General features: G+C 31.8%; 3 protein-coding genes across 5 annotated transcripts; 1 reads left to right on the forward strand and 2 right to left on the reverse strand.

The window, feature by feature from the left end:
• Positions 1-1,837: 1,837 nt before the first annotated feature.
• On the forward strand, positions 1,838-12,825 carry LOC133185840 (putative ferric-chelate reductase 1 homolog). 3 transcript variants are annotated; one of them, XM_061321129.1, is made up of 16 exons: positions 1,838-1,914; positions 5,623-5,808; positions 7,486-7,622; positions 7,704-7,792; positions 8,164-8,341; positions 8,468-8,653; positions 9,283-9,378; positions 9,511-9,667; positions 10,088-10,201; positions 10,495-10,610; positions 10,752-10,838; positions 11,032-11,106; positions 11,740-11,839; positions 12,007-12,147; positions 12,237-12,307; positions 12,692-12,825. In XM_061321129.1, the coding sequence occupies exons 2-16, from the start codon at positions 5,628-5,630 to the stop codon at positions 12,803-12,805; spliced, it is 1,842 nt and encodes a 613-aa protein (XP_061177113.1). In that variant the 5' UTR covers positions 1,838-1,914; positions 5,623-5,627; the 3' UTR covers positions 12,806-12,825. The 3 variants fall into 3 exon arrangements, with proteins under 3 accessions (XP_061177113.1, XP_061177112.1, XP_061177114.1); XM_061321128.1 differs by lacking the exon at positions 1,838-1,914 and adding an exon at positions 3,146-3,247; XM_061321130.1 differs by lacking the exon at positions 1,838-1,914 and adding an exon at positions 4,397-4,531.
• Positions 12,826-14,765: 1,940 nt separating this feature from the next.
• On the reverse strand, positions 14,766-18,281 carry LOC133185841 (uncharacterized). Its single transcript, XM_061321131.1, has 5 exons — positions 17,873-18,281; positions 16,788-17,066; positions 16,431-16,661; positions 16,103-16,193; positions 14,766-16,003 (listed from the first exon to the last, which is right to left on the reverse strand). Exons 1-5 carry the CDS (start codon positions 17,928-17,930, stop codon positions 15,580-15,582), a joined length of 1,083 nt encoding a protein of 360 aa, XP_061177115.1. The 5' UTR covers positions 17,931-18,281; the 3' UTR covers positions 14,766-15,579.
• Positions 18,282-20,193: 1,912 nt separating this feature from the next.
• Positions 20,194-22,895, reverse strand: LOC133185842 (interleukin-1 receptor-associated kinase 1-binding protein 1-like). Its single transcript, XM_061321132.1, has 3 exons — positions 22,535-22,895; positions 20,802-20,998; positions 20,194-20,695 (listed from the first exon to the last, which is right to left on the reverse strand). Exons 1-3 carry the CDS (start codon positions 22,817-22,819, stop codon positions 20,422-20,424), a joined length of 756 nt encoding a protein of 251 aa, XP_061177116.1. The 5' UTR covers positions 22,820-22,895; the 3' UTR covers positions 20,194-20,421.
• Between the last annotated feature and the right edge of the window lie 75 nt (positions 22,896-22,970).

A 22,970-nucleotide genomic window follows, 5' to 3' on the forward strand; every position in this document is an offset into this window, starting at 1 on the left:
ACTCTTTTAATTTTTATCAAGAAATATAGATCTACTCTTACGACTTGTAATTGAGAATATACTTAACATTTCAAATGAATTAGAATAATTTTTGCAATTATTAAAAAGAAAATAATAATGCATTGTATTTGAATATAATACAAAATTGGGATTCTTTAAACGCGTGTTAAACAAAAATAATTGAAGATTTAAATATTGACTTAAATCTGTTCTCATTTTATGTCCTTGTGGACAGCTTGGTATATATGTCATATGTATGATATAGTGCAATTTACTCTGAGAACTTCTCTTCTACGTAATAATTTGATAACAATATCTTGTTCATACCCATTACTTTAGAGTGACATTTTTTTTAATTTTTATTCTTAAGACCATTTGTTACAATGAAATTAAACTATTTTTTCTGTAACACGTATACTTATGCTATTCTTCAGATTTTTGCTGAAGAAAAATTGTCATTGTAAAAATACACATGTAAATCAAATATAAAAATCCCAATGTCTCCATGTAGTTGAATGCAATTGACTATTTCTTTAGATTCTTTATCTAGAATTCGAAATGTCAAGCACATTATATTAATCATATCTATTGTCTTTTATTTATTTGTGCAGTTAAGATTTTAGTGTTTTAACCAAATATTTCACTTTATTTTGATTTTTTTTGCACATGTCACGATTCGTAGCATGTTTTTGTTACATATGAATATGTTGCTGACTAAACATATGTTCCTCATATGATTTAATAGATCAGCATTTTAAATTTTCTTTTTGTGTAACGAGCATTTAACAATGGGACTGTTACGAGTCATTTAACACTACCCTTCTTACTTTGATAAGAAATTGAATAATACATATGTTAAGATGAGATTACAGCAGTACATTGCACTTTTACCTTATCTATGTTTCCTCAACTATTATTTATATTTCATCTTAAGATTGATAGAGATACAGGTCGCAATAATTAAAAACTATCTGTGATAATAACATTTTTACTAATAAATTTTTGAAAATATTTTTTCTTCAAGTTTTGACATTACATAGACGAGGACATGAACATACCACTGGATAATTATTTTCCGCTATCTTTAGGACTAAAATCATTGTTTTCCTTTTAAGGAATCTTATTTTATATTATAGATAGATTGTGCTATAAACAAAAATAGTAGGACCTTCTAAATATATTTCTGTTAATAGTCTACATATAGAATAGATGTCGATTGATATTGATTGAGTGATTATTATTTCGATATATATTTTTGCACCAAGAACAGTGCACGTACATATGAAATCCTTTGTTATTTATTTATTTAAATCGACTGTGAGCTTGAATACTGTTCGCTATCTCCATATTTCATGCATTAAAGTGTTCATAGCAATGAAAATTTGCATATCGTATATGACGATCCTGAAAACGTAAATATAATTATAAACTAAAAACCAAATAATTACGAAAACGATACATCAACACAGATTATATGTGTTGTAAGATAGAACACGACAGACCAAAAAAGAACAGTCAATATATCTGCTACCTGATCATGTTTAAAGGGATAATGATTTACCAGGTGGATGGTTATATAACTTGTCAAAATTAGTGTCATCATTGTGTTTTGTATTCAATCGAATCACATCACGTGGAATGGTATAATTCAAATAAATCCGTAAATACACAGGTAAAGAAATTACTGAGTTATAAATAAACTTGTCATGTGATGTCTTAAGGCAGCGAGAATGACAGTATATACTTATTAACATGAAAATTGTTCCCAAGACTAAAAGGCCTTGATATGTTTAATGAATGGCAATGAATACAATAAAAAATTATTGAAATAAAGTCACTACTGTGCTCTGGTTATGGTGAGAAGGAACTATGAAAGAGCTGGAATGATTTGAAATATACTGGAAGTTGCAAGAGGTGAGATCTATTCTTATATCTAATTTATTTTCAATGCTAAAACGACAATTACTGAAGAACTTAAAAGTGATTATATAAGAAATAACATAATTATATTATGTAAACAGATCGATAAATTATAAAATTCATATCTTAATTGACCAGACAGTGTTTTGTGCATTGATTATATAATTATTTTTTCGATTGTTACTATTAACTTTTATTAAAATAGTACAGTAAAAATTTCTGAAAAAATGTGATTCCGTTCACTGCAAATGATCAGTTTCAAAAATGTACAAATATTCATTTCTTATTACATATAACATATACCTTAAATTGATTACGTCTTCAGTTAAAATAGAAACTATTCAACTAATGTCTTACATTGAAATGTACAAAATTAAAATGCCATTATGTCGTTACTGCATTGCACTGTAACCAGTGTTTAATGCTAATATCTTTAATATTAAAATGCAACACTATTTAATATTAAAATGCAAACTCTTGGTCACTATAAAGGAGGCCATAATTAAATATTTACATTTGCTGTGTTTTTCTACTAAGCGAACTGTGAAATTGATTTGAAAGTCATTTTTGTGTATACTCATGCGTAGAAATATACACAGTGAAACTCGTGCTAAAGTGACGTCACAATGAGGCTGCAGAGACGTTAATAAAAATGTAACGATAAAGGGCAGCAAGATATTCAAATATTGAGTATATAATTGGTGCTTTTAAACTTGTAAAATGTAAATATAAGGAATGTTTTTAAGCTAAGTGTGAATTATTGGTGAGTAAATCACACAGACTTGCACGCAGGCATATTTTTCATGAAGCGCTAGCGCGCTTCATGAAATATGCCTACGTGACAAGTCTGTGTGATTTACAAACCAATAACTGACACAAAACTTAAAAACATTCCTTAATTAATCGTATGATTTCTTATTCTCATGGTAAAAGTGCACCTCAATAAAAGATTGCTTATACCGTAATACTATCAAAAATTCAAGATATTTTGAGCATATTATCCTAGTATCACATGATTAAATCTTATGCAAAATATAATGTCTTGCAAGATTTTAATCGTGTATTTAAATGCTGTCTATCTTCTGTTAAAATAAGACGATTTTCAACATCATTAGCCAGGATATGACAAAAGTTTTCTAAGAATTTGATGTTTAAATCCATATTTAAAAGAATATACATCGTTAGAGTAGCTGCTTTAACATTTCAGCAGGCCCCCATGCTAGGTAATACAGGATATTTTGGACTTGTTACTCTGAGAACCTGAGGATATTTAGTTAATGCTCTTTTACTATGATACTCCGTCGAGGATAACAACAGAAAATAAAAGGTAAATTCATGTAGTTCTCTTATTGCAAGATCTATACGTACATAAAGTGCAAGTGCAAATGATACTAAGCATCAAAGTGGCCGCAAAAATGATTAATGTTTAGCATTGTAAAGTATTTTCACAAGAGGAGTCCTAAGAAAAAAAAAATTCAAATCTGAAAAGGTTTGTGATACAATTTTATTGTAAAACTGTACTTTTTCCTGTGCGTTTATAGTACTTAAATTTTCAGTGAATTGTAATATATCGATCAAAATAAAACATGGATATAAAAACTGGAAAAAATGGATAGATATGTATCATCATCAAATTAGATTAAAGATGAAGAAGACAAATGTAACATACATGTATATCAAAACTTAATAATTATGAATGTCTCAATGATTTCTGACATAAAGGACGTACAAACTTTTCACCCGTTAATACCATTGATAGACATGTATCACTATAAATGTGAAGTGCAGAAAAATAACCATTGTATTTGTAACTGAAATGTATTAAAGGAAATTACTTTCAAAACTTTTTAACTTTTAGTACTAAAATTAATATTCCGGAACTCCTTACGTTTTGTGTTTACAAGGGTTGTCCGTAAAGTTCGTGGACAAGCTAAAATGTGAATAAAAGTTGTGTCATAGATATTTATTATTAGCATATTTATAACCTTTACTATATGTGAATTACAAAATGTAAAATTTTATTCAATTTTAAATGTATAATTACAATTATGACTTCGTTATAAGACTTGGGATGGTGACCCGGAGCACGGCAATGTTTTAATTAAAAAGTTAATTGTCACTTTATACATTTCATTTGTATTTTATGAAATTCTGCAAAAATTTGGATAACTTTCACATTATGACATTGACAAATGTTGTAGTGTCAAACTCGTAAAATTTGAATGTTCAAAGTTTCGAAATGGCAGAGAAATCGAGGTTAGAATCTAATTATTAAGACAGGATCGTCATTGTTTGAAAAATGGACGTTTTCGAAAAAGATGGAGCAGAGAGCAGTGATTAAATTTTGTGTAGACACCGGAAAAACACCACCAGACACCCAAATTCCTTAAACAGTCGGGAAAACATAATAAAGTAAGAAGTTCTTTAGTGTTTAAGTGGAACAGATTTTCGGACGGAAGGGACAGTTTACAGGATGATATGCGTAAAGGAAGACCATCTTTCTGAGATCGCAGTACTGTAAAAAAAAAAATGAAGTTCGTGACGTGATTGTCAGTGATCGGCGACTAACAGTTCTATTTCCATACATAAAGTCGTTTTTACGCAGACAGAGGTATAATGATTTGCAGGATCTGAGACAGGAAGTGTTAAATATTATTTCACGTATGAAACCAGAACAGTTTGTGCACATTTTTGATGACTGGTTAAAGCGACATAAGAAATGTGTTGAATTAAACGGTGACTACGTTGAGAAAAGTTAAATGTATTTAGCTTTTGACTTTGGGTAACGTAAAGAATTTTCATTTTAGTGCTCAGGGTATGAGTGTGTGTCTTTTTTGTATCTGTTAAAAATATAACTATTTGTGCTTTGTTTGTGATGAAAACTTGCATAATAATGAAATGAAACACATGAATTTAATGAAAATAATAGTTTCATATATTTTATCAATGTTTGTCAGTTATTATCAAGGTTGTCCACGAATTTACGGACAACCCTCGTATATCTTACGCACTCTCATATTGAGGAGCAGATCATGTAACATTTCTCTTATAAAATTGTAAATCAAATATCTGATGAGAAATAAAACGAATTTAATAGTGTTCGTTATCTCCATACATTTCAACGTAATAACAACCATTTAGACCTAAATATTAATCAAAATTTAAGAACATTTATTCTTATTTTTTTTAATTTATGTTATCAATGAGAAATCATTCCATATAATCCATAGAACAAAATACCGTCTCTTTTTCTAAAACAACCAGAAAAAGGTCGGCCGCTCCTTCGACTGATTGCAAAGTACATGTGACACGTGGCTCTCGACTCATGATAAAAATCTTTCTCTGATCTTTCTGAAAGGCTGACGATGCAATTAGAAACTATATTTACTTGGTTTTTAAAGCATTACTTGGCACTCTTCAATGATGTATATTTTATAAAGCTTATTAGCAATATTTTGTAAAATACGCTTGGATGAAATGTATCAGTCATACACTCTTTAACTTTCAGAGCTGAAAAACACTGTCAGATTATATTAATATTTACAGTCCAACGATTATTTCCATCCAAGCTGGGATACTGACAAACTGAAGAAGATTGTTTTCCCATTTTACCTTTAAGTACCTGCTAATGTACAAATATCATCTTGGTCTTCTAAATTTAATTTATAAACATAAATTAATTAATCAAATACATTTGATCAGGTAACATGTTCATCGCATATGTGGGTTTGATATTACTTTGTGGATGCCATGGTTACCCATCTGGAGCACCTGAATCTGCGTGTGACAACATGACACCCATACATGGAGCCCCTCCTCAAACTACGTCATCACCTTACGTCATTACAATGTCATCTTCCCATTTGACTACGGAAAATAATTTAACAAGTAGGTACTCATACATATGAACTGTAGTATTAAATTTATACTACAGTTCATATATAAAAAGCATGTTAAGTCCTCTAAAGTTTTGATTAATTTTAAATTAAAAATTAATATACATGTATATTGACAACCAATTAAAGCAACTTTGCCAATTCAAGCTTTTTGTATTACTGCACCCTTGGCTATCTGGATTAAAATCTGTATCCTTTCAAAGAGAAGATGATTAAAAAATATAATAAAAATTTGCTTCCCCAGATCCAATGGGATAGAAAAAATTAAATGCGCATGAAAGCTTTTTGATTTGGGTAGATTTTTAAATTTGTTGAGATACTGATACCATGTATATGCTAGATTACAGGGTTTACAGTCTTGTATGTGTGTATATCATAAAATTTTTTAGTATATATACTTTATTCATTTTTTCCATTGAAGCCTCTTAACAAATGGCCATCTTGCTTGAATGAAGTTGTAATTGCGTTAAATATGGGGAACATCTTTAAACTTTCCAAGAAAAGTAAGGTTGCAGTTTGCAAAATATCTCCCTATGCTGTAGATTCCAGTCATGTAGAGTGTACGCTAAAATGACCAAAAAAATATGGAAATAACAGTGTTCGATCTTTTTGTAAAAAGAATGCGTATAAATCTGTGAACAGGGCATAAAATACGGAACCCCTGAAATTTCAGAGGTGGAATCAGGTGCCTACGAGGAGTAAGCATCCCTTGTCAATTGCTCACACCCAACGTGAGCCTTATGCATTAATCAGGGAGAAGGAATATTCCGTAGAAAATTTTAGAAAAAAAACAAAGGTCAAACATTTGGAATGAAATATGTCAGTCAAAATATGACCCATTTGTAGGTTGTATTTGCTAACAAGGTCATTATAACGACCACAAACATAGAAAAGCTGACTTTAAACGAGGTTGTTGAAATCCGTGTAACATCAAATCGGTCAGTAGCCTGCCTTGGTATAAAATTGATCGTACGCGGGGCATACTCTTAACTATTGAATAAGTTTTGAGACATAAACACTCAATATGTAGGTAATAGCGGAATATTACTACATAAATAAGGATTAATTGATTGATTGTGTGTTGTTTTCCGTCCCGTTCGAGAATTTTTTACTCATATAGAGACGTCACCATATACCGGTGAAGGGCTTCAAATTTAGACCCTTACTCGGCACTCAGGGCCATTGAGCAGTGAGGGTTCTTTATCGTGCCAACATCTACCGTGACACGGGGCCCCGGTTTTATGGTCTCATCCGAAGGACCTGCAACTTTCACTTCAAAGCTGAGCGCTTGGCGAAGGAACAGTTGCTACCTATTTTTTTTTTTATCGACTTAGGTCAGTCGCGGCCGTGATTCGAACACACGACCTTCCGTTCACGGAGCGAGCGCTGATAAATAAGGAAAGTTGACGATGGAAAAGCTGAAGTCATCTTTAGTTGTTCGTTGTCCCTTATTTTCTATAGTCGGTTAAACATCCTAATATGACACAGATATGACAGACTCTGTAGTATCTTTAATTTCGAATTCATTGGGATATATAATTGACACATGATAATTTTACTTTTTATGACAAACATGAAATTATCATTTATCAATCTATTGAAGCAATTCATTAACATTTTCGTTCTGATATGACACTGGAAGAAACCTTTGTATTATATTTTCTTTCAGTCACTATTTCGTCGAAGGATGGTCAGACGACCTTCAAAGGTTTTCTGTTGGAGGTTTTTACAAACTTATCAAGTCCAATACGATTCACAGGAGGCGAGTTTAAAGTACCCGATAATGCTAAAAGGCGTTGTATTGGAGTAAGTCATTACTTCAAATTATTCGAGCCATATTTGTTTCTTTTTCCTGGATGATATTAATTTTATCATTTCTATTTAAAGGGTGCAACTCATACAGATCATAACCCAAAGTTGCTCTGTATTCTTTCTTGGAATCCAACAAATCGTTTTAAAGGAATAGTAAAGTTCAGGTAGAACATATTTTTTAAGGATTTTTTTTCAAGATTAAAGTAAATATTTAATCTGAATCTCTGCACTGAACACTTTGTAGAGTATAACAATCAATTGATGGTCATTGATGTTTCCTTAGATTTAACATTGTCAGTCGAATTATTGTGTTAATATATCTTTGTATTTATTGTCTTTGTCTATGTCTATATAAGAATTAATTAACTTATATCAATTAACTTTAATTAACTAATCTTGTTATTAATTAAATTAATCAATTTAATTTAATTAATTAGTTAATTAATCATTTAATTTTTTAAATATATATCTTTTAAAAAGAAAAAAAATGGAAATAATACCTAGTATGTATATTCAAATCCATTCCATTTTGCAGGGCTACAGTTGTTCAGTCCCTTAAAATCATTTGGAAAAATATTGAGTCTGAGTCTGTGAGGGTTGATTATCTTCCTCCATCTACAGTTCCTACCACTGACATCACTACCATGCCGATCTCTTCAAGCACACAAATGGAAGAAACTACCACGCCGGTTCCATTCTCTAGCACAAAAGGGGTAATGTTAAATATAAATATGACTTTTAAACAAAAATTTAAAGATTAATTAACAGGTAAATTAGTATGCCTTCATTTAAACGATATGTAATCCAGACTGACTTTGTGTCACACCTGTTATTTCCAGATGCCTTTCGACTATCCCCACTGTAGGAAAGGTTTTGGTTGCTTTAAACCATGTCTCGGCAAGAAATGTGACGCCGTTGTCCAATGGAGAAGACAAGGAAAATTTGTTGATTTCAGTATTATATCTCGCCTAAAAAATCAAATAGACAGATGGATTGCAATTGGAATTTCTCCAACAGGCAAAATGGTTAAAATTTAAAATCATACTGATATTTTCAATATTTTATACTCTTAAGGTCAAGATCTAGTGAATGAAAGGTGCCCACAGATTTCTCAAATTTGAGATACACGTTCTTTTAATGTTCCTCTATGAATATATCTTGGTAAAATAAGGTGTATCCGGACATAATTTTGGGGTAAACATATCGGAAAAACATATTATAAACTACTCATTTTCAATGAAAAATGAAGAAAGTCTGGTATAAATATGGGAGTTTTTTCCATCTCAGAAAGAGGAAATGTATCAATATTGCCTACAGTCTCTCAGAAAACGGTTTTTCATATCTTCTTGATCCCTACTTTAAAATGATATTAAGTGGAATAAGGGTATCGGGGTTACATTTGACATGATTTCAAATTGAATTCCATGAAAGTGCTTTATTTTCTACGTAATTCTAGTGAAGCCTTAAAGTACGGGAAAAAATAAGTTTAAATCAATTATGACGTCATAATGAATCTAGCACCAAGAGAAAGTCCAAACTCATTTACTAGATCTTGACCTGGTGTGACAGAGCTCCAGAATATTGAATACTTCAAAAGAAAAGAATAAGGAATGTAACATTAAAAATAACAATATTATGTGGATTGTACTTTCAGTCGAAAACGAGCGTTGTGATGTGTATTCTCTATAATAATGAAGTACGTGTTTTGGAGGGCATTAACGAAGGGTACAGTTTCTCTGTATTACCAAACGTAAGATTTTCCTCTTTTGTTTTGCAAATTATTCTATCAGATGACTTACTTGACTATACTTTAAAATAAATTTTAAAAATTGGCGTGAATTTAGGATAATGTTTGTCTTTAAATCTTTGCATCTTATTTCAGACCTCCCTTGGCTTGATCAACATAACGACTTCCGTTATCGGTCAGATTTTGAAGTGCTCTTTTTCACGCAAAATTAATGTCACCGGGGATTTTGGCAATGTATACAGTTTAATGAAAAAATATTACATAATACTCGGAAACGGACCAGTCACCGTGGGTAAGAACATTGATATACGACATGTAGTATACATGTATATCATTTACAGCTAACATTAGAAATGATAATAGTGTCTTTAAGGAAATGAAATCAATTATACATAGCTTTATTTAAATGCAAATTATAATGGCGTTGAGACTAGCACCTTAACAGCTAAAGGCATCCTGCATTATTGTTGCATGCTTTAGTCGACATAATGCTTCATTTTGAAGACAAACAACAATAAAAAAAAACTTCGAAATTCAAAAATATCCTTAACTTCTATGCATGGATGTTTATTGTTATATTAAAAGCAGTCAAACGTAAGTTCAAGTTACTCTGTGTATGCTTGAAAGTTAAAGAACTATGAACTATTGATGCATGTTTAAGTTTTCAAAAAATACGATAAAATTATAGCCTTTTAACTGATGTTATTCACAGGAACCCCCAAGAGACACGAGAAGATTCCTGTTGTCAGTGCAGAAAAAGTCGATTTTTTGTTGAACCAGACGGTTGGGTTTGGAGAACAGTCCATGCTTCTCTATAAATTACATGGTTAATAGTTTTTATAAGGTTCATTTAATATTAAAAGGTCACAATTTTGGCAAAAAAGTTATATATATATATATATATATATATATATATATATATATATATATATATATAATGAAATACAGTGTATTTAGTATTCAACACCAATCGTAACTTTTTCTTTTTAGGAGATTCTCATTAAACAGCCTTTGATTCATATCTTCGAAAACGAGTCCTTTGGATATCACACATGATGTTGTGTGGTTTAAGAAAATATTTTAGAATTCTCGCAATAATTACCTATCGTTATTTTTCAGGAAGTTTAATGATATTTGCATGGATATTTCTGTCCAGTATTGGTATAATAACTGCCCGTTATTACAAGTCGGAGTCGGGGGATATGATGCTTGGCGGAGTCAAAGTCTGGTTTGCTGTAAGTATACTTTATAACTTAGTTTCAAAAGTATACTTTTACAAATTAAATGTCAAAATCAAATTTTGATCCTTTTTTCACAATAACGTAGCATTTATAAATGTTAGATCTATAGTGTCAGATGCTTCTTTATATTTTCAGATACACAGAACAGTAATGTCACTCGTATTTATCATTACTACTGCCGCATTTGTAATAATCTTCATACAAGTCGGTACCCTTCTTCAGGTGCGTGTCTATCATTACACAGATATTGTAGTTTCTATGTACCTCCTATCATTTCCTTTTATTTTATTTTATTTATTTATTTATTTATTTATTTATTTTTTTTTTTTTTTGAAGATTTTGGTGATAAAAGTCATATGATGAGCATCATTCATATCTACATTTTTGGAATATATTTTTATAAATATTTTGACAGGAGACAGATTGCAGTAGTTATCTGAGGTACCATCCAGGGCTTGGAATCGCAGTCATGGCACTCACTGTTGTTAATGTTTGTATTTTTTAAAGACTTATTTTAATCTCAGGTTGACATTATTTTGCAACACAACTACAATTTTTATGATAATGATATTTTATTGCTTTTTTAAATGGCATTTGTATTTTAAAGACTTGTCCTCCACATGAATATTTAATATTCCTCCTAAACTGCAAAACAAGTCTATGGATTTATGATGATTTTGACATTTTGATCATATTCTGAAAAGCTGATCATTCTAAATATTTATAAATATAGAAAATTAAGACTTCTTGAAGACTTGAACTAAAAAAATAAATTAAACATAACGTGTTTCCTGAAAATATCAAAGAATAACTAATATCTTATAAGAAAACATCAACGAAACCAAAATAGTTCAAAATTATAGGAATGATACCAACGTTTCGTTGATTTCTCCTTTCAATTATAATTTAGATTAAGAATTAATAATCGAGACCATACAGTTAAGACAAACTATTGATATCTTTACAGATTTATGATAGGGGCGATATGCTTATGCATAAATTTACAGAAAAAAAATGTTATAACTACATGTTCTTACCTTCGAGCAAACAGAACAATTTTCTTGAGCTACTACTCACTTACAACCTCCAATATCTCTTCCAATGTTTTCTTTTAAAATTTCAGCCAACGATAGCCCTCTTTCGCTGCAATCTTGGTCACAAATACCGACACGTCTTTTATTATTTTCATATGTTTATTGGAACTTCTGCACAAATCCTAGCAGGTAGGTATAAACATGGATACTATACAGAGTAATTAAGTATTTTGTCCGAATATGAACTGAACACGTCTTTCATAAATTCTACCAAAAAATATCATCAAACTTTATTTGTTTCAGTTTATTAAAAACTGACATATACTAAGTATGCAGGTCCTTTTTTTCTTCTCTAGCAATAACGATCTATTTTGGAGTCAATCTGGAAAAGTCAAACACACCTGTGGGGACATCAAATGTCGTCATAGCTTACATTGTAACATACATCATCATTGAAGTTATATTAGAAAGTGAAAAATACTTCAGTGACATGAAAGGTAATCGAATATGAAGAATGGCGAACTGAAATTTAAATCTGATCAAATTTAGTTTAAATCTTCAAATAGAGAACGAATTTTATTTGTAGATGAACCTGAGAGACAACATCTTCTTCAATCGTCAGGAAAAGAAAATCATTCAGCTAAACAGCGATCTCAAGTAAGTTGAGTGCAGATAATTCGAAAAGAATTTGTAAATCTTCATGGTTTACTGCATATAGGGAAATTTTCGCCCCTTTCGCCCTTGTCACAAGTGGGCGAATTTAAAACAGAGCAAATTCAAGGAACACAGCATAATTTCTTAAACAGAATTGTGATTGGGCGAATTTTAAACGGGGCAAAATTGTTCGCAAGTGTAAGTGCAAGTGCGAAAATAACATGGGGCGAAAATAACCCTGTATACAGTAGTATTATTGATACAATTGATTACATTTCATGCAGTCCATATAAAAGTTGTAAAGTTGAGGTACACTGTATAGCTTACTTATTAAACAATGATATGTTGAGATCATTTCTTAGTAATAAGCAATCTTTTCTTTTTCAGGCTAACGGTTTCAAATTATCAATCCTGATGATTCATTTCCTATGTATGTCAATGTACTGTTTGATATTGATTTATCTAGTGATAACGGCACCACTAAAGCAAAATGTGAAATAAAAGAGAGAGAAAAATATAAATTTGGCATTTTAAAATCATTTTTTCATATAAAATTTAGTCAGAATTTCTTTATTCCGATGCTTTTGTTGGCTATCTTTACTCTTATTCTCTATCCTAATTTTTCTTTCCTATTTTCATAACTTTCGTATACCTTATATTATGTATGAAGAATGTGATGCATTTAACTTTTACATTTATGGTTAATTAACAAGAAATATGGAAATAACGAACAGTATTCAAGCTTATAGTTCATTTAAACAATACAAGTCGAAAGCAGAACAAACACGGACCTCCAAAAACATCAGAGGCGGGATCAGGTGCCATGGAGGTGTAAGCATCCCCTGTCGACCGGTCACACCCGCCGTGTGCTCCTTGTCCTGATCGGGTAAACGAAAAAATCCGTAGAAATTTCAGTGTGTAAATAATGGCCTAACAACTAGTATGAAAACTACATGCAGTCAGCATTTGCCCCAAAGATAGAATGTATTTGCTGACAAGGTCATTGTATCGACCATAGAACTTGCAAACTGATGACTTCAAACGAGAGTGTAGATATCCTTGTTTCATCAACTTGTTGGTTAATAGCTTGTCTCGTTTTTAAAATTGGTCGTAAGTAGAGCATGCTCTTGCGTATCGAATCAACTGGGAGACATAAACCCCAGAAACAGGTGATAAGGGTAGGCCTATATTGCTACAAAAGCAAGGGAAGTTGACGATAGAAAGGTTGAAGTGACTAGTTTATCCTAAAGTTTTGTTGTTAGGTTACCATTAGCGTCTTTTTCTAGTAAAATATAAAAACAACTAAACCTTAAGATAAACTTGATGACTTCAACTTTTCTATCGTCACCCTCCCTTATTTATGTAGCAATTTGTCATTATCATTTGCATGTGAAGTTTATGTCTCCCACTTAGAGCATGTTCTACGTACAAACAATTTCTAAAACGAGGCAAGCTATTGACAAATAAATTGATGATACGAGGGTTTTTAATGGTAAAAATTAATGACAAATTATTTATTCCTATGTTATTATAACTGGTGTTTTTCATTCAAATTGCTAGGCCATTGTCTTCACACTGAATTATCTACGGATTTTTTCGTTTGCCCGATCATGACTAGGAGCACACAGCAGGTGTGACTGATCGTCATAAGATGCTTACTCCTCCATGACATCTGATCCAACCTCTGATGTTTTAGAGGTATTTATTTACTCTGCTTAAAATTCGTATTGTTTCAATGACTTTTTGAGCGTCAATATGTTCGTTTTCTTTATATTTCATTATGTTTCCTGTTACTTCTGTGAAACTGCTAAATGAATTTTAATCTACTTTGAAATATATAAATAAGCATTTTTATTAAAGAAGAACAAAAGTTAACATCTGCATGCAGATTACGAGTCTTTAAATAAAAGCTTTAAATTTATACCTTCAAGTCCAGGTCCAAGATGGGGCTATTTTGATCATAAGTAGAAAATACAGTAGTTCTTTAATCATTTTATTAAATTTTCTTATGACCAATGGATCATGGGTCTGTCACAGCTTTGATCCAAGGTCATTTAGACTGGTTATTGTCACTTTAATGAAAAAAAAGAAATTACAAAGAATTCTATCTGACCATCGTGTGTGATGGTGAATAAACCGAGGAAATTTTACAAGGACAAAGTCGCTCAAGCAAACACCATAAATCCTTGAAATTGTAATTTTTTTAGTCATTAATTCGAAATACAAACAAAGTTTGTTAAAAACTGATGATACGGGGTTTTGTAAAGGGTACGGTTTACGAAATAAAAGTTGGAGTCATCTAAAAAAAAAAATGGAATTAAAACATCATTGCATCCATCTCTGAAATTGATTTGTCTCCTTGAGAAATACTTTTTTCATCACAGTAAATTATCAATTTAATGGTAGAAAAAAAAGTAGCAGAAACACGCACCAATTTCACAAATAAATATTTAATGGGAGAGAAAAAATTATGCATAAAATTATTTACAAATCATTTGTAGAGAGACACAAAAGTGACAAATCATCTATAGATTTTTGTCATCTTAAATATTAAGCAAAGCAAAATGTCGTATAGTCCTGTGTTTACACAACATATGGCATTCTTTGATTATAATCTCCTCAACATCTTTCTTTGCAAGTATTTTAATCATTTATTGACTAATATTCCGAAATATTGTAGAATTATGGCTGTATATTCGTAAAAAAAATTTTAGCGTGTTTCAAATCTAACTACAAAGCTCAATCTATCACTGAATTTCGTACACTCCTTTGGTCATTCATCCTAATTTCATGCATCATTAAACATCATTCATTCTAATTACTATCAGTCTTTCTTTCAAACAAAGTCGGTTAGCTTGAAAGTTCTGCATGATTGAACATGATAAAAGTCCCGATCAAAGTTGTTTCTTAATTTTTCCCTGGGATATTATATTTTTCTGAAGGGGGAGGGGGGGGGGCAAAATTTTCAATTCCTTTTAAACGGTACTAGTATTACGTTCTTATGATATGACCCAGCAACTTTTTCTTTGAGAAAATGTCCAATTAAAGAAGTACACGCTGATTATAAAGTGTAAAACTTTGATCACATCTTCAATGATACAGAAATATATAATGGATAGGATTATAAAATAGTACAGTGTACATATTGGTTGGCAGTGTTGGAATATATAGCTGGTATAAAGCTTATCCCGTGAACATATTGTGGATACCAAGACTATAAAGGTCTTCACAGAGGTAGAATTATTTATGTGCTTTACACAGTTATGATTAAATATTTACACTGCAGTGGTACCCGGCCCCTCTGAGACCACAGGGGTGGCGTTATAAGCCTTTTGGTCTAGGACTACACGTCCGGCAGTCAGAGACTGGAGCACTGGGTTACTATACTTTTCTCCTTTAATACTCTCAAAGATGACGTAATGGTTCTCTTCGTTTGAACCTTCTGTAGAGTTCTTTTGACTACTGACGCAATCATCATTATGATTAACATCACGCGAAACAGTTCTTGTGGTAGATGTAGCCACTTTCTGCTTTTGTAGGTTTTCCCGGTTTTGTTGATTTACATCGTTCTTGTTTGTGTGGGATGTCACATCACGTGACATAGGGGGCTGCTCAGCATCTGGATTTTCACATCCGTCAGGGGGATGACGTTTGCACCATCCGGCGAATATATTATAAATGCATTCTTTCTCCCCTTGCCTATGAAAATATGACAGATATCAATGCACAAAATATTGGACTGAAAAGATTATTGAAAGTATAGACTGATATGCATGGATTTTGATAAAAAATTCATACCATTTAAACTTTTTAAGAAAGAAGGCGACAATAATTATGCACACCAACAAAATGGCTATTGCAACAGCAGACAATACGATCACTGTTAGTCCTGCAAACACAGATTATAAATCAACATTAAATTAATGCTTATTAAAGATGAAAATATTCTAGGGTTTTGTGTCTAGTCAGTCATTTGGTGGAGTCCGGCCAAGAGGTGGTGTTCACTCAACATATAGTGCAAAAATTCAAACATGACAATGAGATTTGTCATGTATACGTCTTCCACCAAGTTGTAATTAAGATAAAGAATAAGAAATCATAGGGAAAAAGGTAAATAGCTTTGTACCGCCATTTGATTGGTCCTCCTCAGTTGAAGTTGACATAGCTGAAGATGGAATTGGATCGCTGCCAATGGATTTTGACAGACGATTGGTTGATGTAATTTGATTCTGCGTGATTGCTTTGGATGTCTGAAGTTTAGGTGACGTCAATGGTATTCTGAAATGTGACGTAATATCTAGGATATCCGGGTCGTATTTTTCTGGGTCCTCTTCGTCTTCACACTCTGCGTCACCCTCTGAACGACGTGGATAAAAGAAATGTTTAGTTTTCTTGGTTACTTTGTATTATTTTAAAGGAAAATAAGAATAAATGAAATTAAATTTGAAATAAAATAAGACTAATATGAAATGAAATACAATACCTTCCACACATTCGTAAATGACGCGAAAGAAAGTGACGTATTCACATTTGATGGAATAAATCCGCCACACAGTAATGTTACAGTTCTGGTGGCCGCAGCACTCCTCGGAAATGTCTATATGCTCTGTGCAGTCCCCCACGGTATAAACACACTGTCGCCACTTGTTCTTGCCATAGACCGCCTCCTTGATTTGTATTTCGGTTCCAGTGGGGCAACGAAGCTCAACTGTCTGTTTTCCAGCTTCCTTTTTGGTACAGATAAAGGCAGATTCTCCTACAACTAAATACTTTTAAATTAATACGTTTAAAATTACCCATTATTATATACAATAACATATGTACTCAAAAAATAGAAGTCTTTTATATATCATCATTTTCTTTCCGGTAATGTTGGTCAAGGGTTTGTTCCAAACCACATATTAAACTATTAGGAATAGAATATTTTTTAATATATATAAACATTATTATATTGGAGTATTTACATTACATTTGTCTGCAAATTTTTCTCCAGTTAATAAAAATATTCTTGAAGTGCAAAACAAAGTTCTGTGAAGAATATCATCTCTAAATCGATTAAAGAGGACGGCTTGAAAAGTTCAACATAGTACGATTTAGAACAGACTCTTTTGAAGTCTTCGAAGACACAAACTATCATGGTAAGGGGTCACAAACGGAGCATCTGTCTTTTTTTTTTTTTTATTTTTATTTTTCTCTGTCCTTACAAATATCCTTCTAGGTTCAGACTTTTTTCTTACTGCTTAATTATACGCAAGTATAATATGATCATTTTATTTTCCAACGACGAAATAAAAATTTCTATCAAAATAGATCAAATTTAGACGATTTATTTCTTTTTCTCTCTCTCCTTTTTTCAGAATATGCAAATATTATACCTACAGTTTGCATTTAGTGTAACTTTCTTCTTTAAAAAAATTCTACTGGTATTGCCTTGTCGCACTGATATAACTATTGAAACTATAATGCATTAATAAAATAAATTTTACAAATGATTATAATAGCACTAATACAAATGATTATCAAATCTTTTTCTATTTTAAGAGTGCTTGAAATTAGACATTGACATACCTGTACACCTTAGTATTGCAGCAACGACAACAAAAAGAGCCAGTATTTCTGATAACATCTCCTACGTCCAGTTCCCTAAATCTGTTCACATTACAAGAGATTTTCTGTATTAGACCTTTGTCTATCACTGGAGGGACATTCAAGTCTGCCTTGCGTCCGCTTTACCCCTCCACACGAGGAATTGTCATTATTCGCCGGATAGACCTGGGGAAGGGGTTTCTTTGTTTGCTTTGAGGTGATCTTTGTTTCTCGCAGCTGGTGACTGGAGTTTTCATCTCCCCAAGAACATCTGTCGTTTAAATCGCCCATTCACCGCGCGTTATATATCCTATTTTAAGGTCGTGTGAGCCCCCAATCGTGACTGAGGCGGTGTTACCCCCGGCACCTTACACTAATGCACCAATAATCTCATTACTTCAATACACTAGTCAGCGATGTGTGCATTCGAACGAGGAATTTATCGAATTGAAAAAATGGATTTCAAATTCATGTCATTGTTGTCAGAGGTGTTCGTATTTGCTAAAATCTTTTGTTTATATTTTAACAACAGGTGCAAATCCTACGTGTAATTTATACATACATTTTATTTTTTAAAAAAATCGTAGCCTTCACTGTAAAATTCCTTTCTCGTTATTCTTAATTTATTACTCATAATTAAATTTCAAATTATGGGTAAAATATCTTTTGAAGATAATGATATTACTTAAACCTAATTTAATATCAAACATTTTTCTTCCATGTAGAAAACTGAACGTATGAGATAAGGAATTATAATGAAATTACAAACCCATTGTACGTATATGGAATTTAAAATCAAACACACGCAAGAAAATTTTCATATGTAATGTTTAAAGATGAACCATCGTGGAATGAAATTATATACATTTTACTCTACACTTCATCTCTAATTATTTAATCTATATAATTATAATTTTTGCTGTTTCACAATATTCGAACATTGCTTATTGTAAATACTTCGCCGTCTGATGTAAATCACGCTCTCATTTTTGTACTCTAATAAACCCAACATGATACTGGGCTTAACAAAAAATGTCTGCAAATTAAAATACTAATATTCTCTAATGACCTGCATATCCTTTTACCCGAGGACTTTGGAAGGCCTCGGGTACCAGGCTAATGACCTGCACTGCATGCAGCTGCGTAGCTTAGCTCACTGGTCAGAAAAATTAGGGTTAACATTAAGACTAGTGAGCTATAGATCTACAGCTAAGACTTCACCACTCTCTACGTTCCGAGACAGGAACGAACGGCAATTCTACAAGATATAAGGGAGATTGGGACTTCACGAGACTCTACATAATACTAAATAGCATATGTAAGGAAATATCAAAAGTATGCCGTGATCACAGGAGCTTGCTCTCGGGTGTAAAAATTCCTACACTAACGACTAAAACAACGCATATTAGTTGTATTTTTTTTTAATATTTTAACACTCCAGTAGCAACGCCTTAATTGTGCAGTAACTAACGGAAGGGATTTTTCCCCTTTAAACATTAAGATTCAAATATAATTTGGATAGAATAGTAATGCATTTTAAAGAATAGCGAAACAAAAAGGGGGGTTTCCCTAATCAAGCTAATATCATGTACACTGGTACGCCTGTGGATAGAAAAGAAATAGGAGTACTGGATTACAAAACATGGTTTTACTTCCCATAGCTTTAATTTTTTAAATAAAAATTATGTGTGTAAATGCAAAATAAAACTTTTTATATCACTAAACTTAATCTTTGCCATGTATTTATCATTGGGGGTGGGGGGGGGGGCATTAATTGTACAGAGTCTGACTTTATATTTTAGGGTTTACAAAGTGTAAAAAAAAAAAAAAATCATCAAAAGACATTTTGTACATATCTGATAATATCACAATTTTTTTTTTTAAAGCCACCTTTGCTATGGAAAAAAATATGCTTCAAATTCAACTCTATTATTCAACTTTCTATATACAAATGTCTATCTGATAAGATTAAAGATCCCTGTTATTAGCTCAGGCTAGGAATACATGTACTAGTATGTGTACTTATTGAGAGTGCATGTAACTTATTAACTACTATATTCAAAATGACTTGAAATGGCATCGAAACCATCAAATGTTAATCCACTAAAATACAATGAATATGGTTTTCTAAATCATTTTCATATCTATATTATATCTGTAGATCAAAACTCTAGCAATTCAGTCATTGAATGACACTGAATGACTTCTCATCTGCTTAAAACTGAAGTTAATAGAATTAGTATTTCATTTATTCATTTTTAGCTAAGAGCTGAATTTATAGAAGTTAAAGAAGTCTATCATATATATATATAAAAAAATAAATAAAATTTTACAAAATTAAACTCAAGTGTAAGCAATCTTTAAAAGTCATTATTCAGTTCATGAAGAAGATTTAAAGTAAAAAAAATATTAACACTCTCTTTTACGATCCATCTGGTCCTTTTTCAGATCTATATTTATATCACAGGTGCAAAATAATAACAAACTAAACAATAAAAATCCAACAATTTGATGCTATGGTGCGATTAATGCTAGCTCTTTGCATCTGGTCCCAATTTTTTCACTTTTGGTTTCAGTTCGAATGTAATAGATATTTTGCTTGAGACTGTAACACTTGAATTATTCATTTTCTGTTGTAAAGTCCTGGGGGTGTTAAATTCATCGGGGGATTCCTCTGTCCCCTGCCATTCTTTGTTCTCTAATTCCTTAATGCTGATTGGACGGCCAACAGACTGGTTCACGAAGCGGGCCATTTCCTGAGCTTTCTGTTTGGCATTATGAATGGCAAGTAAACTAGCTTGTTGTCTGGAATAAAAATACACAATACTAGTAATACTATGAAAAACATTTTTTTCAATGCTATTTCAATCAGACACAAACAGTGAAATGTACCAAATATTAAATTACTAACCTTAAGTTCTGGAGAGTGACAGAAGAATGAAAAAACTCTGGTAAACACACAGTCACTGTAGGGTCAAGTTTCTCCACTAGAAGATTGGACACATTCTGGCATTTGTGAAGATCTATGAAGAGAGCTGTTACTTCAACATCCATTTGGTACATCGAGTCTGATCGCCTCATTGTCTTGTTAATCTGTATGTCCGAGTCCTACATATAGAATTGTTACATGTACAGTATGAAAATTTATGTGAATATTTAAGAAATAAACAACAATGTTAAAAAGTTCACTGGGAAATGAACCTGGTTGGTTACATGATCAAATCCTGTGAAGCCCGATGGGCTCAGTAGACGTTCTGCAGTCCAGTTCAGGAAATCTCTGTTTATAATGAAAGAACAATGATCGCTACTAACAATAATCTTACTATTGTATATTGAAACGGGTAGATACTGTAAACCCCTATTCCTAGAGAAAAACGTTTATGCTATTCATGTAAATTATTTATTGAAGATGAAAAACATTTTGTTCTATACTGTTCAAAGTATGACCAATTTAGATGCAATTATACTGATATATTTAATGTGAACACATATACTAGTGATAATCCCATTAGAAAAATTGTCAATCCTACAAATATTACAACTACTAGAAGGATATGTTGTTTTTTGAAAAAGTGCTTTGACACCAGAAAAGAAAGTCAGCAATGAATACTAAGAAATATGCGAATATACTCTACATCATTTTGTTTACCTCACATTTGTCACTTTGTATATGTATTCAATCGTGCTAATTTGTTTTATGTTATTATTGTTCATGACTGTATGCCGACATGGTAATTGTCAATAAAGTGAACTGAATTTTACTAATTCTTTATATATGTTAAGTCAAAAGCAGTAGTATCGTCTGTTTCAGTTTAAATACCTACAAAGGAATTTCGGGTTAAAAAGGTAAGCACAATTTTAGGCTAATTATATTATTCAATTTGAAACATTCTTCACACTGAAGGAAGATCTAATGAACATCTTTAATTAGAATGATAAACATCCATATGTTTCAATTATTTTATCTTTTTCATCACTATCGAGTTAGAATTTCTGATAGCAGTTTCACTGTGACAGAAATGTGCAGGCAAGATATCATCTCACCATGTAATTTGGTCACGTTATGACCTCTGACCCCCTAATGAGTTCAAACAGAATTGAACATATTTTCTCTTCAAAAGGTTCATCTTTGTCTTTTTATCATAATTTCAAACAAGCTTTTAGCATGTACATTAATTTTCTTCTACGAATTTACTGTAGTCTGATCTATTGTGATGTCTCACAATATTGGTGTAACCATTCTGCAGAAACATTTATACACATTCAACATGTTCAATTTGAGTACTTCCAAGGTCCAGAATTGATGTTCTGCAGCAATTTGATGTATACTTTCAGGTGAAATAACATGACTAGTCCCAATCAATGCCACTTTCTTTTGAGTTACCTCAAGAATTATACTAGAATTTATTTGGACTGATAGAATTTGCTTCGGACTGGTAAAACACATCAAGTGACTATAGAAATATTTGGTTTTTGGAAACTCTGAGCATTAAAGTTATACATAAGACTTAAGAAGGAATTAAATACAGGTGCACTAGAAACATTGCAGTCTGGACTTCCATACCATATGCTGGGTATAATAAAATAATGTTGTACATTACTAAAGTGAAAAAAAGTATCACTTAGATCTATACATGCATGTACCTTCACAGAGTGATTGTGAAGCGTCTGTATGATGTAATCTAGTCTTCTTGTGGTGCTCTCTTTCACATCTGCTACGGTTTCTTTTGTTGATGTTATTCTGATAGTGAGCCTGCACCTGTCAGGTGGCAATGTAACAACTCCGACAGAGGAAACTTGGATAACACGATTGTCAATTTTGGCCTCTGTAATTTGGTTTTCATCGTTTGCTAATGAATTCATCTTGTTTAATTCTGATGCTGTATCTGGTAGATTGGCAAAAACATGAGATGGTTTGAATAAACTCATTTGAAAACTTTAAAGATCAATAAAGCAATCTCGACAAAAATAATCAGAAAATTCGTCAACAAGTCCACTCTTGTTTACATCCCCTATGTCAATTTAAAAAAAGAATTTTTTTTCGAATTGGATAAAAAAAATATCCAGTAACTCTTCTAAA

The sequence above is a fragment of the Saccostrea echinata genome, unplaced genomic scaffold (assembly GCF_033153115.1).
Source record: "Saccostrea echinata isolate AGI-Se365-2 ecotype Australia unplaced genomic scaffold, CSIRO_AGI_Sech_v1 ptg000012l, whole genome shotgun sequence".
NCBI classification, from domain to species: domain Eukaryota; kingdom Metazoa; phylum Mollusca; class Bivalvia; order Ostreida; family Ostreidae; genus Saccostrea; species Saccostrea echinata.

Excerpts from the sequence above, each read along its gene's own strand:
- LOC133185840 (XM_061321129.1), top strand. The coding sequence starts at position 5,628 with ATGTTCATCGCATATGTGGGTTTGATATTACTTTGTGGATGCCATGGT. Across the intron at positions 10,839-11,031 it reads AAGTCGGTACCCTTCTTCAG|GAGACAGATTGCAGTAGTTA; the intron begins GTGCGTGTCTAT and ends ATATTTTGACAG. Across the intron at positions 12,308-12,691 it reads CAGCTAAACAGCGATCTCAA|GCTAACGGTTTCAAATTATC; the intron begins GTAAGTTGAGTG and ends TTTCTTTTTCAG.
- LOC133185841 (XM_061321131.1), bottom strand. The coding sequence starts at position 17,930 with ATGTTATCAGAAATACTGGCTCTTTTTGTTGTCGTTGCTGCAATACTA. Across the intron at positions 17,067-17,872 it reads TGCAATACTAAGGTGTACAG|TTGTAGGAGAATCTGCCTTT; the intron begins GTATGTCAATGT and ends AAAAGTATTTAG. Across the intron at positions 16,004-16,102 it reads TTTCTTAAAAAGTTTAAATG|GCAAGGGGAGAAAGAATGCA; the intron begins GTATGAATTTTT and ends ATATTTTCATAG.
- LOC133185842 (XM_061321132.1), bottom strand. The coding sequence starts at position 22,819 with ATGAGTTTATTCAAACCATCTCATGTTTTTGCCAATCTACCAGATACA. Across the intron at positions 20,999-22,534 it reads TTCACAATCACTCTGTGAAG|GACTCGGACATACAGATTAA; the intron begins GTACATGCATGT and ends TTCTATATGTAG. Across the intron at positions 20,696-20,801 it reads GTCACTCTCCAGAACTTAAG|ACAACAAGCTAGTTTACTTG; the intron begins GTTAGTAATTTA and ends TTTTTATTCCAG.